Below are 13,823 nucleotides of genomic sequence, written 5' to 3' on the forward strand. Positions count from 1 at the left end.
CATACACACCCACTTTTCCTGTACTTCATCCTTCACTAGACATTAGTTGTCTAGTTAAGAACAATTAAGAGCTCATTACCAAACATATCATATTTGGTCATATTTTCTGCATGAAAGATAATCAGTACACACAGTGGGTTCCCAGGATCGAGATTTAAAACCCCAGCTGTAAGGGCCCCATGTAGGGAAAGCAAAAGTAGCAGTCCGTGGAATTGCTGGGTCTATAAATTTCACTTTGTTTGTGATATAATTGCAGCACCAGGGGAAGGCCCCAGCAGGCCCTCTCCTGAACTTTTCTCTGTATCCATCCATCGACATCTCACTTCGCCTCTCTGTAACTGCACTGCAAAACCAGAGTCCAGTTTACTCATATGGCTTGAAGAGACCACGTTCCTTGAACCATTTCAGTAGGGCAACTTAATCTGCTTTGAGTCAAATTTGTAGCTCCTTTTAATTGAGTTATAATTACTTATTCATTTTTTAGGTCAATTAATTTAGTAAGATTACTGTTTAGGTTTTACAGTGTGGAGACCAACTGTACATAAAACAGAAAGGCTTAAAAAATCATGTTTGAAGTCAGGAGGAAAAAACTGTGCATTTTCATCATGAGAGGATTCACATGTCTGTTTGCGGGAGTAGCACGGGACCCGTCCTACCTGCTACTTTGGGCTTGTCGGTGTCGGGGGCCAGGCGATAGTTCCGGCGGGACAGGGCTGTGCCGCCCCCCTTTGAGCTCATGCTGCTTCTGTGGGGATGGCACTCCAATCAGAGGTACTGCTCTGAACCAAAACCAAAAATCCAAGCAGGCAGTCACTTAATATGAGCCACATCACATCCTCAAGCAACAACAGATTTGGAGACAACGCCACTCCAATAGTGAGTCTTTCAGTTTGCCTGAGGTTTGATAGGACTCAACCGGCAGCCTGGGGGCCAAGTGTGGTCTGCCATGGATGTACATACACTTGGCCCATTGATCATTCAGAGAATATTAGGCTAGTTTATTTACATGCATCAAAAACTGGAATTATGACCAGGTCTCCCACTGTACAGTATCAGAATATCTCCCACTATTTACAGAGTAGTAAGAAATAGATTAAAATATTTACACACATTTAGAACACAATTTATACAGCAGTTCAAACATGCACTGTTAATAAATTGTACATGTAAAATGTTCAGCCTTTGTATGGCTTTGGGTGGTGGAAAATGGCCCTTATGAAGACATAGCTGAAGAACCCAGGGCTAGACCGTTTTGCTCAAACAATGGTACAACAAGAGCATTAACAAAGAGAGTATTGCTACTGTAAATCCATTACTACTATAAATTAATATCTGAGATGTAAACAACCGGGACTAAAGCTGTCTATGGCACAGACAACGGCAACCAGTGCGGAAATCTCAGTAAAACAAATACTACACAGAGCACTCTAACGTTCACTTGAATTGCGTGCTGAGACAGCAAGCTACCTTGTCAGGTTCTCAAAGATTCACCAGAGCGTGACCTGCGCTTTCACACAACTATTTCCATGCGGATTAATCGTACGCAAAGGTTTGGCTGTCTGGTTTTTTGAGAACACCTTTCCTAAACTTTTTATTGTTGTGGCAGCCACACACATAGTGTTCTCGGATCTGAATCTCTTGGACTCTACTCCGTTTAATATGGTACAGTATTTACAGAAATGGAACGTTATGTAGCTAGCTTTATACACTCCATCAGCTACACTGCTGGCTAGCATAGCTTGCGTAAACTCACAGTACTTCCATTAACCATTTATCCAATAGCATTATAGCTGGTTAGCTCGCTACTCGCCGGCTATAATTAGCTACCAAGCCAACATAAGTTAAAACAGTGGGTTCACTGTTTGGCTAATCCCCAAATCAGTTCAATGTTATAACACACTGTCCAAGTCTTCTCCCTAATTCAAGGAAGGAATGTGACGATACAGTAGCTATATGAATTGAAAGCATAATTTATCAATTCATAGACTGCCCGACCGCCAGCTAGCCAGAAAACACCGTCTCTTAGCGCAACTGTTACACTGGCTGATTACGGTGGTGAATCGCTACTTACTCGTACCACAACAGTAACTAGCACGTACCGATGTAACACGTATCATTATTATTTGTTAATTACCATGTGAATATTTTTTTTTCCTTTTCCTGTGTTCAATTTACAATTAACATCGCTAATTCGTTTACTTACTTGCTAGCAGGCTGGCTAACATACGTGTCGATATAGCTGTTCGTCACATTGCCAAGCGAGCAACCAAGCAAGCCAACTTTGCATAAATAACAAGTACATGGATATCAAGCGTCCTAATAAGTGATAATATAGCTAATGCTATTAACTGACTTCGTTAGATAGACACGGCTTTCCAGCTAGCCAGCCTGCACACTCACTCACGTTCAAACCCTGACTGACAGCCATTGCACGGAAGCTCCATTACCAGACTGGTTAACATTGGCTAGTTTAGGTGTGACACTTACTCTGTTCCTCCTAAATTATGTCTCCACTTCGTAAGATTTGGGTGTTGAATGAAGCTGTTCTCTTTTTTCAGTGCAGAATGTATCTGTACACATAGACTCAGAGTAGAGGGAGGTTTGGAACCGAGGCTCCCCTTTAAATTTTGACAACAACAATCTCTCTAGGTAAGCGATTCCAGTCTACGGAGAATCGCCGGGGCCAAACTAAAGTCATTTTAAATGAGTAAACGCGTATTTCGAAATCATTCTGAACACAACATCGGTTACGTACTGTACACAACAGGGGCAACAAAGGGGCAGACAAAGCCTACGATATATATTTTTTCCCAAAATAAAAACACTGCAACTTGTATGGACATGCAAACATGACATTATAATGTTTTTTTTTTTTTGTTTTTATTGTAAGTACTCTATAATATTTAATATGTATACAGAGGCAAAACATTTTTTAAAAACACTGCTGTAACACTGGTTTACAGAAATGCGGTTAAATTAGTATTAATATATATTTTTACAGTAATAAAAATGACATTCTATACATTCTAAAACCTTTAAATTACCTATACATATGTGCATTTTTCAGGTTACATTTTAACAAAATGGTTATAATTACAAACAGGTGAAATTCATATTAAGTGCCTGGGATACAGGCAGGGATGAGATGTATAAACAAAGCATGTTCTCATTTACACAACTTGGTTTGAAAAAAAAAGACGAAAAAATCCAGACAAAATGAGAAACAGAACAACACAAAAGAGGAATTTAAGGGCCCTGTCCACGTCCAGCACCCCTAGAACTTGGCCACGTAGCAGGAGTTAACTGATATTGCAAACAGCTGTTCTGCTTTACCAAATCCCTGAGTCACCCTGATCTTGTTTCACTGGATCTCAAGGAAAGCAATCCTCCTGGCCACAGCCACCTTTCCGTATTTCTGTTCAAGGATGTGTAGAGAAGGGCCACCTGAGCGCAGGAGGCCGTCATCGCGCGGGTCCCACAGGTACCCCTGTGGCCCGTGGCGGAGGTACTGCAGGGCAGCCTCCACATCGCCACTGTTCTTCAGGAGCGCCTTGGTAACGTTGTCCAGGCCTTGTCCGGACTCCGTCATCAGGTAGCGCAGCTGCTGTCTGGCCTCTTCCAGCTGGGCCTGAGTGAACGGGGGGTCGCATGCAGGCTGGGGGGGCTCCTCTTCCTGTGACTCCCGGTCAAAGAGGAACCTGTGGACCTTGGAGGTCACAGGAGCAGAGGTCAAAGGTGCGGGGGTCTTCGGCGCTGGGCCACTGACCTCGGGCCCCCCGTCTTCGTCAGGAGGCGCAAGCTGGATGTCCGGGGACTTCTCAGGCTGAGGCTCGGCGTCGTCCATGTTGGCGTCATCGTCATCATCGTCGTCATCATTTTCCTGGATAACCTCAGCCGAGGACGCCGCAACGATCTCTTCATCCAGACCACTGCAATCAGCACCTGCAGTGCTGCTTAAATCTATGTCCGGTGTATCATCCTCACTCTACAACGAGAAGCGTACATTATGCTGATTTAGTAGACGCTTAAAGCCACAGCAACTAAAAAGTGTTCCATCCACACAAGTTACTGTAAATGAGAACACCAGGACTGTGCCTGCCTAAAAACTAGCCAAACAAGGGCATATGTGCAACACTGCAAAAGCACGACTGTAGGTAACCATGTCAACCAAGATCCCTTACACAGGGCTTGAATTACACAGTGGCCACATCGCCATTGCTGTGGATGCCCTGCATTTTGCCCCTAATGCACTTTCACAAAGAACTACCTGCACAGCCTGTGTGTCTTGCCTTATAATCTGGCCATGGTCCCCTTTGGAAAATAAAAAAACTGGCCCATCCCCACCTGTAGAAATAATTCTCCAGAGCATTTTTCACTGCATGTCAAAGTGCTGCTGTTCGGCAACATTTTCCCATGGTATTACCATCACCCAGACACCAACCCTCATCTGTTCCTGACTGAACTGCTAAGCAGTAGTACAGAGCTCAATAAAAAACAAACCTCATCCAAATCCTCAAACTCCTTCATAGCCATCTCCAGCACGCCCAATGTCCTCTTTTTGGGTGTAATTCTCTGTTCTTGCTCTTCCAACACTTGCCCTGTGACCACCAGCTGTCCATTTGTCCCTAAAACATGTACAGACGATACAAATTGAAACAAGACCAGACAGAACTTTAAAACATTCATGGCGTAGTAACTGGCAAAAAGGCCGCAGTGAATATCAGCAGTTATAACATTAAGACAGATATTCAGAAAGGTCAGAACATACTGAATGAAACCGCAGCTTTGACGGGAAATACTGCCAAAGAAAAGCAACAGTGTGGCCAGAGAAAGAGAGAGGGCACCCATTTTGCACATGTACTCTGTCTCTCACCTGTGGACGTAACATTGGGGCCAGCTACATCTTTTCCTACTGAACTGCCCTCCACAGCCAATGAGTGTGGCTGGCCTGCCCCAGATGAAAGCTGTGGGTGTATTCTGTCAAGGGAGAGCACTGGGTAAGTTTTCTCAGGCAAAGCTGGTGGAATTTTTTTTTCAGTTGCGGGTTGAGCATGCGTTTGGTCAAGTGGCAGTTGCGAGTGAGTTCTCCCTGGTGAGGGATGCGGTTGCATTTTTTTGGGTGAGTTGGGTGAGCATTGTAGGCGGGCTCTCTTGGGAAAGGGTTGAGGGCTGGTTGGATCAGCAGAGGGTTGTGGGTGTGTCCGCTCAGGTGAACAGTTTGTGTTTTTTTTCTCAGGCGAGGGTTGCAGTTGCGCTTTCTCGGGTGACGGTGTAAGAGGGTCCATCTGGCGTGATGACTGTGTGGGATCTTTTTGTTGCAAGGGTACAGTCAATAATCTGATGGGTGATCCTTCGATCCCTCCTGCCTTTTGGTTTTCCTCTGTGTCGCCCTCTAGTGGCTGCTTTGCAAGGTGTTTACGGTACCGGTCCTTCATGGACTGCCAGCTGTGACTGGTGATGGCCTCTCTCGCCATCTGCTTCCAGAGGGAGTTCCCGCACACCTCTTGCTTGCGACCCCGAACAAAGCGCAGAATGGCAGCATCTTCCTCCGCAGTGTACCCCATACGCCCAGTCCCCTCCCTCTTGGGCCTGGCAGACCTAGTCTGCACCCTGTCATTCCTAAACCTGTAGTCATCCACCTCCAGCTGTTCGTTCTTCTCCACACAGTCCAGTATGTACTGTGAAGAAACATACTGCAGTGCAGTGCTGACTGGGACTTCATTCATTTCCTCTGGGGCCATCAAGAGAATAGCATTTGGCTCCTGCATCTTGCAGACCACGCCCCCACCAGCGCAAATGACTGGCTGCAGCTGGGCTTTGATGGCACCCGGCCGCAGGAAGAAACGCATGGGTTCCCCGGTCTCACTCAGGAACAGGACCCGAGACAGGGGTGAAGATCTGCTGTCAGACACTGATGCCATAGTTGGAATATACTGAAAGACACAAGAAATGTGTTTCAAGTGAAAGCATTCACTTTTATTTCACCCTTCAGCACTTGAACTATTATCACTAGTTTGTTCCTTGCCATAAGATTTACTCTAACTATGTAAATTACTGGTAATCAGCCAAAATAGAATTAATATGCCTGCCTTGTTTGCTATTTTACAAGAACATTACCGGTATTTGTAGTTCTTTTATGTAAGCACTAAACACCAAGATTAGAACATCTACAGTCCTATGAAAACCTTTATTCCACAGTGTAAAAGCAGCCAGGTACAGACTTTACTTCCAGTTTAATTACAGGAGGGGTGGGACGTCTAATCCTACATATACTGCACAGTAAACATTCAGCACAAGCAGGCACACAACAGTTCAGGCTGTGTTCTCTTCCAGTTTGAAATAAATGACACAAAAGATCCTTATGAAAAACAGGCTGAACACTAAAACAGAACCTAATTAGGTCAGCACATGTGACTGGCTACACTTAAAAAAATATTTATTCAGGCACAACAATTGCGTAACCACATTAGCAGTTAGCCAAGTTACCTATCTTCATGATTAACGCTGGGACAGTTAGCAAGCTAATATGGGCTTATGTAGTTCACTCAGAGGGACTCCAAAACTCTTGCTCACCTAATAATCCTACGACAAACGGCTTTAAGCACGCACCACATAAATTAATTGTATTATTCCAGAAAATACTATACCTTTAGCCCGACTCAACATCCACTGGTAACTTGCTGGCAGACTAGCCGGCTAGTGAACGCGGGATAGTGTCTTCCTGTGTCAAGTGCGCTTGCGTCAAGTCCATTTTTTTTCTTCTTCTTTTTTTTTTTGGAGCTGAACGGTTGCTAACAAACATAAAATGTGCATTACTGCCATCTACTGCCGTGTACGAAACAGCCCACAGGAGCTCACAAGCTGCATGCAAGTTGCGTACAATTTGCACACTCAACAGCAGGCATGCATGTAGAATTTCGATTAGACTGCCCTAGTCTAATTAAAATTCGAATAGCTAATTCGGTTTATCTAATAAAAAAGGAGATATCTTGTCTATGTGATGTAAATGTTTCAAGACTTTGTTATACGGAAGTACGTGGAAGTTTTCATTCCATCTCAAGTAACAATGCATTTTCAGCGCGTGATGAAAAACATAACAGCCATCAGCATTTTGTTATGATGAAAATAATAAATGACATGCTCATTATGAATTCCAAAAGTAAGTCTGATTGCACAGTGAGTTTATTGGCATCGAGGCAGTGATTTTAACTGGTTGGTAACACAGATAAAAACTGAAGAGCCTTAAATGACACTGTCACACAAGTAGTGACTGGTGTTACAGTATTAGAGCAGAATTTTCACTTCAGCTAGCCTAGTTCAGCATTTGTTTTCAGAAGGCAGACTTGATGAATGGCATCTTCATCTTGATTTTTTTTTTCTTACAATATATTTATTGAGGTTTTCCACAGTGTAAGTTATTCGTTTGATAGTAAGTGTTATTACCAAAAGGTTGACATTTGTGCTGGCTCTAGTGAAACCCATACTGGCCACTAGATGGAGACATAGATAAATATTTTCCGAAGGAGACATACAGCTCTCTGTCAAGTCGTTTTCTCTGTATGTTGAACTGTTTTCTTATTGAACAGTTGACAGGTTTAATGAATAATAGGTGTCTGGACAAGCATATAGGCACATAATCATCAAAAATAAGCAGTGAACTGAATTGGGACCTTTTGTCAATGCACAACCAGACATTTTTAAAAATCATATAACCTTCAGACACATAAAAAGCAAAATGGCTGATGCTTAACTGGATTTTTGGCTTAGTTCTGCTCCATCAAATACAGTTGTTTCTCTGGCTGATACAGGTATCATAAGCCATACCATTTTTGGATGTCAGTCACAAACATGTAACCCAGCTGGAGTCATTCCCAAGCCCCGTGCCATCAGTTAGTTTAATTTCAGTCACGGAAGGATTTCAAAAAGCACAAGGGCAAGGGCAAAGCCTGAACAAAATGACAGCGGTGTGGAGCTCGGACAAGGCTTGCGTTATCTATCTGAAGTCCAATCAGATCTCAGGGAATGTTTTGAGCTCAGAATGATCTCTTCCTTTGTAAAGATTTGATTTTACCCTTGAATGTTTTTCTTTTTGTCTGTCTGGTTAGGTTAATCAAAACCACCACGCTCAAAACAAAAGGTTGTACATGGACCGACAGATATTACTCAGCAAACTGTGAAATAGGTCTGCACACAAAAAAATAAATAAATAAAATTTTGTCAAACTTGCTTTTTAAAATCAATTAATTTTCAGTGCAATGCAGAGCTGTAAAATGTTTAATAATCTTCTGCTTACTGCTTACAGATATCAGGGTAAGATATACAGCCAAACAGTACATAAATGGAAAGGAGAATAGAAGAATGAGAGTGACATTTCTGTATCTCTGTGATCTGCGACAATGCTTTAATGAATACTGCAATAATGAATATGACGGTATATTAATTAATTACATAACACATTCTTCAGCTTCTCAGTGCAAATATCACAAATCCACAGTAATAAATTACATAGTTGAAATGTAATGTAATGTACTGTGAGGTTTCTATGCACATGATCAGAGAAAGAAACTCCCATTCATTTCTTTTTAATGCTGAAATACAGCAAATACCTGCATGGAACCAAAACTTAGCTCATTAATGTCAGCTTTTTGAACTAAAGTGTGTAGCCTACTATAGTGCTGGGTCAAGGTTTATCTCAGTCAATTTCCCTTCACTATTGTACATTTTTAAAATCTTTTTGTTTGCTCTACTTACGAACCTCAAAATACTTAGAGTATTTTTAAACATGATGAGTTTTGTTCTTTCATTCATCAATGCCACTAGCTGAACAATCTATTAGCATAATGAAAAATAGCATCCTAAAATGGTCATTTTTCTAGTCCATTCACTCCAGATTTATGAAGCGAAATGTTCAAATTATATTTTTGATGTGAAACAGTGCAGGAACTGTTTTAACTTGCAATAAGGAATGCACATTTTTGCTTTTAGAATGATAAAGTTTATAGAGTGTTTATGTTTTTTTATCATAACGGACAGTCCAGCAAGTATTCCATTACATACTATGAATAAAATTCCCTTCCATTTGTTATATTTATATACTTATCTACTGATAGCATTTCTAGAATGTATTGACAATTAATATGTCATTAGCATTGTTGGTATGAATGTTATGCATAATTAATAATAGTTTAATAAATCATTTATAATGAAGGATGATTGATTTCTGTTATTAAATGTGTTATTAAACAGTTATTAAATGTGTGTGTGTGTGTGTGTGTGTGTGTGTGCAAGACAGAGAGAGAGCGTGTGAATGTATGTTTGTGTGAATGCAGGTGTGTTGATATAGCTATGAATTATAGCATGTATCACAGATTGGTTTTGACCTTAGCATTAATGAGGTTAACTACAAAGAAAATTGCTATATTCAAGGCATACATACTCTAGCAATTGATGACTAGCTTGCCTATAAATCTAAAACCTGGACCTTTAAATGTACTTTATAATATGGATAGTAATTTTTACTAAATATGGTGTATTACTGGCTTCTCAGAAGTAATTACGGAGAGGACGGAGTGTAGCACAGTGGGTAAGGAACTGGACTTGTAACCGAAAGGTCGCAGGTTCGATTCCCGGGTAGGACACTGCTGTTGTACCCTTGAGCAAGGTACTTAACCGAAATTGCTTCAGTATATATCCAGCTGTATAAATGGATACAATGTAAAATACTATGTAAAAAAAGTTGTGTAAGTAGCTCTGGATAAGAGCGTCTGCTAAATGCCTGTAATGTAATGTAATTATAATAAGGCATAACTCTTGATTTTCTGTGCTGCATGTGTCACTGCTGCAGTTGGAACTGGAAGAGGAAAATTAAATGATTTGAAAACAAGCCTTCAGTATAGGCCTAAATCAAAAGAAACAGAATCCTCTCTCAAAGAATGTATTGTTGAAAAGTGAAATCAAATGAAATGCTGCAGTTAAATTCACACAGCAATGGAAAAATTATTTCATTTTTGTTATCTCATTCTCATATTCAGTGAAACGAAAACGACAAAATCACTAATCAAAAAATGTTGTTATATTTAACTGAAGCCCCGTTTCAGAAGTAGTCTACTGTCACTTAAAATGACAGCATTTCTATAGCTGATACACTTGGGTGACATACTGTGAATGATCTGGTATGGTATTTTGAATGTCAGAGAGCAATTCAGCATGCAGTCCGGTTTGTTCTGAAATGTTGTGGAAGCGCTGCATGGGACATTGGGCCATTTGTAAAACGAGCCCAATGAAAAGTGTGAAACATCCGGAACGTGTGACAGAAATTCCATTTCGCCTTACCTGCCTCTCTCAGTCTCTCGCTCGCTATACGTGCCAAACCGTTCGACCCATCCCCCCAGCTGGGCTAACGCTCACGTCTGGACTCCGTACCCTAATGTATTTCGGCTGCCGTGCGGAACAAAGACGGCCTGTCCTCCAGCCTGTTGCTGTTGGCTGAACGCGCGCTGTGGCCCCGTCTCCTCCGCGGCTTCACCTGTGTGCTCGAGCAGCGCTGGCATGGGCTGGCGTTTCCCCGCTGTGCTATATCGTGCGAGAGAGGTCACATAGCACCACGTGATGTCTGTGTAGAAGAGGGGAAGGGGGGGAACCCGAACCAACAATAGCAGCAGAGGTAAAAGATATAACGACATTCCTTACTGCTAGTTCAAATAATCAAATGAATAGAATGATACATTGTTTCTGAATTACGCTGGTTTTCCTGAAAATAGCCTCCTTCAGTCTTACTTTCATTTATCATTTCTTTCTGCCAATCCAAACTTCCAGTAATTACTGCAATGCTGTGTTGTAATGAGACGGATATGTAACGTGAAATAGCTGAAATATTTTCAGGGGCTATGTAAACATGAAATGGTTATTCTTAGCCTTTTAGTCTTACCTCAAATAGAAGGGCACTGTCAAGGAGCACGACTCTGGAGCCTGAAGTATCTCATTGCCTGCCAATGGCCAGCATCCAAATGCCATGAAATCAGCACAAATTCCTGCATTTTTATGCCCTGGTGGAAGTGTTAGCAGTAAAAACAGCCCAGCATCCAGCCAAAAACATGCACACACACACACAGATCTATGCATGTATGTGTATGTAGGTATGTGCACACATATACACACCTACATGCACATGCCTGCACTTTTACATGCACGCATGCATGTGCGCCCATAGGAACATACACTGCAAAAACATGCATTGCGAAGCAAATATGCATATGTGCACATACATACACATGCAAGCACACACACACACACACAAGTCTTTGACAGGAACTATTTGAACACAGGAATAAGGTTCCACCCTGTTTCTGGAGAAACATCTGGGTGCTTTGACAGCAGTGATGCGAGCAGTCTGGCCCAGACGTAGATGAAAGGAGATGTCTGCGCTCCTCTCCTGTCTTGGGGTTTTTGGGAAATTAAACTCTTCATTCTTTCAGAAAGTGCAAATATAACTTGCGCGTATGCACAAAAACACAGGCTACGTTCTGTGTAAATAAAACACACAGGGTTCGGAAATTCCTTTCAGCTGCAGTATTTTGTGCATTTGTCTGTCACATCGGGCTTCAAATGCCTGCACAAACAGCAGATTGTGAAAACAGACATTGGTGCAGAGTGGCTAATTGCAAAGACTGACAACCTTTGATGAAACGCATAATCTGGTTTTGCGTAGGTAACGTGCCAAGGTAAAACAACCCTGCCAGCTGCCACATGAACCAGCTCACATGTTAGCACAGTGTATGTGCACACAGTTCCCAGTTTATAGTTTGCAAACAAAGCTCAGAATTTAACTGAGCTCAGTCATTCCTCAGCATTGAACCACATAAGCGTGGTTTCCAAGATTGGTCTGAATTCAATTATTTTTGTTCCTTAACTTGGACTTACAAGGAAATGCAAACATTGCATGGATCTTTTTTCACAAGCAGGGACTTTGCAAACCCTGACCCAGACCATACAGAACTGAGGTTCTGGAGCCATATCCAGGGCTGACCCCAGCCCATTCTATCCCACCAGCCTGGCGCTACTCTCACAGTTAAGCTCTCTGACTGCAATCCACACGTTCAAAAATAATGTTCAGGCCCAACGACAAACAAGACCAATGCAGCAGACTCCTTCCAATTGGGATAAACCAGGGATGAGGTCCAAGAGCGGTAATTGGGAGTAGATGGGAGTTTGTTTTGCTTTTTCTTTTTCTTTTGGATTTTTAGCATTCTATGTTTTCCCAAATTACAGCGCCAAATTGCTTCACTTGTTTGTAGAGCAGAGACGCCCTCATACAGAGAAGCTTATGTAAGCTGTTCTATTTTTTCCACCCCACTTAAGCTGCCGACTACAAATATTTACTGAGGCAGTTCAATTAAATCATTGTTCAAGTGTACAACAGAGAAAGTCCACTCACTTGGACTCACAGAGAATCTTTGATGATGGAAAATGAATGGACCTGGCTATTCTGTGTTTTTAACAAATGTCTCACAGGGCAAAGGACTACAGTGAACGGAGACTGAGTAGGGGTTCCTCAGTCAGACCTGGTTAATCTGGATGTCTCTGGCTGAGAAGGTACACATGTCCTTTCAACCAACAGCCTTTTAAAAATGAATTATTGAACAGGATACAGGTATAGTGCATTATTTGCAGAGAATGCTTCTCTAGCTTCATTCAGCTGCATATAGACATAGAGGAGACCAAGGGTGCCCTGTATAAAGCAGGCTGACAGACCAACAGCTCTCTCATGAAATGAAGGAAAAAAGGGAGAAACCAAAAAAGGCAACTTTGATTACAGACTGCCTTCAATTTGTTTAATCATAGTCTTTCCACGGAAAAAATCCAACCCTCTGTTAACATGTGTATCTTATTTCAAGCACCCCCCCAACCCCCCACCCTACAGGCATCTTGCTCTCTTGCTTACTCTCTCCATGTCTTGTTCTCTTTCTCTTTCTCCCTGTCTCACTCGCTATTTGTTTGTATGATGGAAGCCAGCCTTGAGCTCAGAGGTTTATGTGATGTGCAAGGCAGGACTTTGGGGTCACACATCAGACCTACACGAGGAGCTGCTTTAGGTCCCCTGCTCTGAGTATGATGCAAGCACCACCACCTTCGTCCTTACTCCATCCTTCACCAGATTCTCTAAATTTAGCTCACATCACTTCTATTCGTTTTGTACTGGTGTGTCTCATAAATCTCATTTCTCTTTAGATGTTACACTTTTCCTATTTCAACAGTTTCGTTAACTTCTCACTCTACACCATTTCATTTTTGTCCACGCTCACTACAAGTTAAGGTAACGTCACTAAGATTAATTGTGTGTGTGTGTGTGTGTGTGTGTGTGTGTGTGTATATCGTATTCAGTTATTCAGTATATGGTCACATCCGCCATTTATGAATGAGGCTGATTCATTTGAACTGGCCACAGAAACTCAGCCCACACCTCCCACTCTCCTGTGTGTGAGCGCATCTCCTGTCTGACTGCCAGGAATGATGTCGGGTGTGAAAAGGCAGCCGACAGTATGGTTGAGTCTCTCCATGACTGAAGCTCAAGATGGGTGTCTCCAGCAGCCTTTGGAACAGGTGTCCCTGAACACTCACGGGACAATCTGGAATCCAGGCTATGAGTGTGCCCAGGCAGGCAGGTGTGAGGGAACCCAGACAGACAGCCAGCAGGGCTCTGGCTTAGCGCTTTACAGACAAATTAGCTATCAGGAAATGACTTGGCAGGGCTTACATGGCCCTGGGTGTTCTGGTTTTGAGAACTCCCTGTCTGCGTTGATGTCATCAGGAACGGGGAGGGGCAG

The 13,823-nt window shown here is 42.4% G+C and overlaps 2 protein-coding genes across 2 annotated transcripts in view; both read right to left on the reverse strand.

The window, feature by feature from the left end:
* Positions 1-2,629, reverse strand: part of LOC135237671 (E3 ubiquitin-protein ligase RNF123) — a 128,194-nt gene extending 125,565 nt beyond the window's left edge. The window contains 2 exon segments of the mRNA XM_064305008.1: positions 657-779; positions 2,488-2,629. Coding sequence (XP_064161078.1) covers positions 657-738 — 82 coding nt within the window. The 5' untranslated portion in view covers positions 739-779; positions 2,488-2,629.
* Positions 2,490-6,791, reverse strand: terf2ip (telomeric repeat binding factor 2, interacting protein). The gene is made up of 4 exons (XM_064305001.1): positions 6,648-6,791; positions 4,874-5,933; positions 4,501-4,625; positions 2,490-3,985 (listed from the first exon to the last, which is right to left on the reverse strand). Exons 2-4 carry the CDS (start codon positions 5,919-5,921, stop codon positions 3,362-3,364), a joined length of 1,797 nt encoding a protein of 598 aa, XP_064161071.1. The 5' UTR covers positions 5,922-5,933; positions 6,648-6,791; the 3' UTR covers positions 2,490-3,361.
* Positions 6,792-13,823: the final 7,032 nt, after the last annotated feature.

This window comes from Anguilla rostrata, chromosome 13, assembly GCF_018555375.3.
Source record: "Anguilla rostrata isolate EN2019 chromosome 13, ASM1855537v3, whole genome shotgun sequence".
Taxonomy (NCBI): domain Eukaryota; kingdom Metazoa; phylum Chordata; class Actinopteri; order Anguilliformes; family Anguillidae; genus Anguilla; species Anguilla rostrata.

Bases quoted from the DNA above. Each gene is read 5' to 3' on its own strand.
- terf2ip (XM_064305001.1), bottom strand. From the start codon at position 5,921: ATGGCATCAGTGTCTGACAGCAGATCTTCACCCCTGTCTCGGGTCCTG. The intron at 4,626-4,873 runs GTGAGAGACAGA...TACATGTTTTAG, and splicing joins CCCCAATGTTACGTCCACAG to GGACAAATGGACAGCTGGTG. The intron at 3,986-4,500 runs GTTTGTTTTTTA...TTCTCGTTGTAG, and splicing joins AGTTTGAGGATTTGGATGAG to AGTGAGGATGATACACCGGA.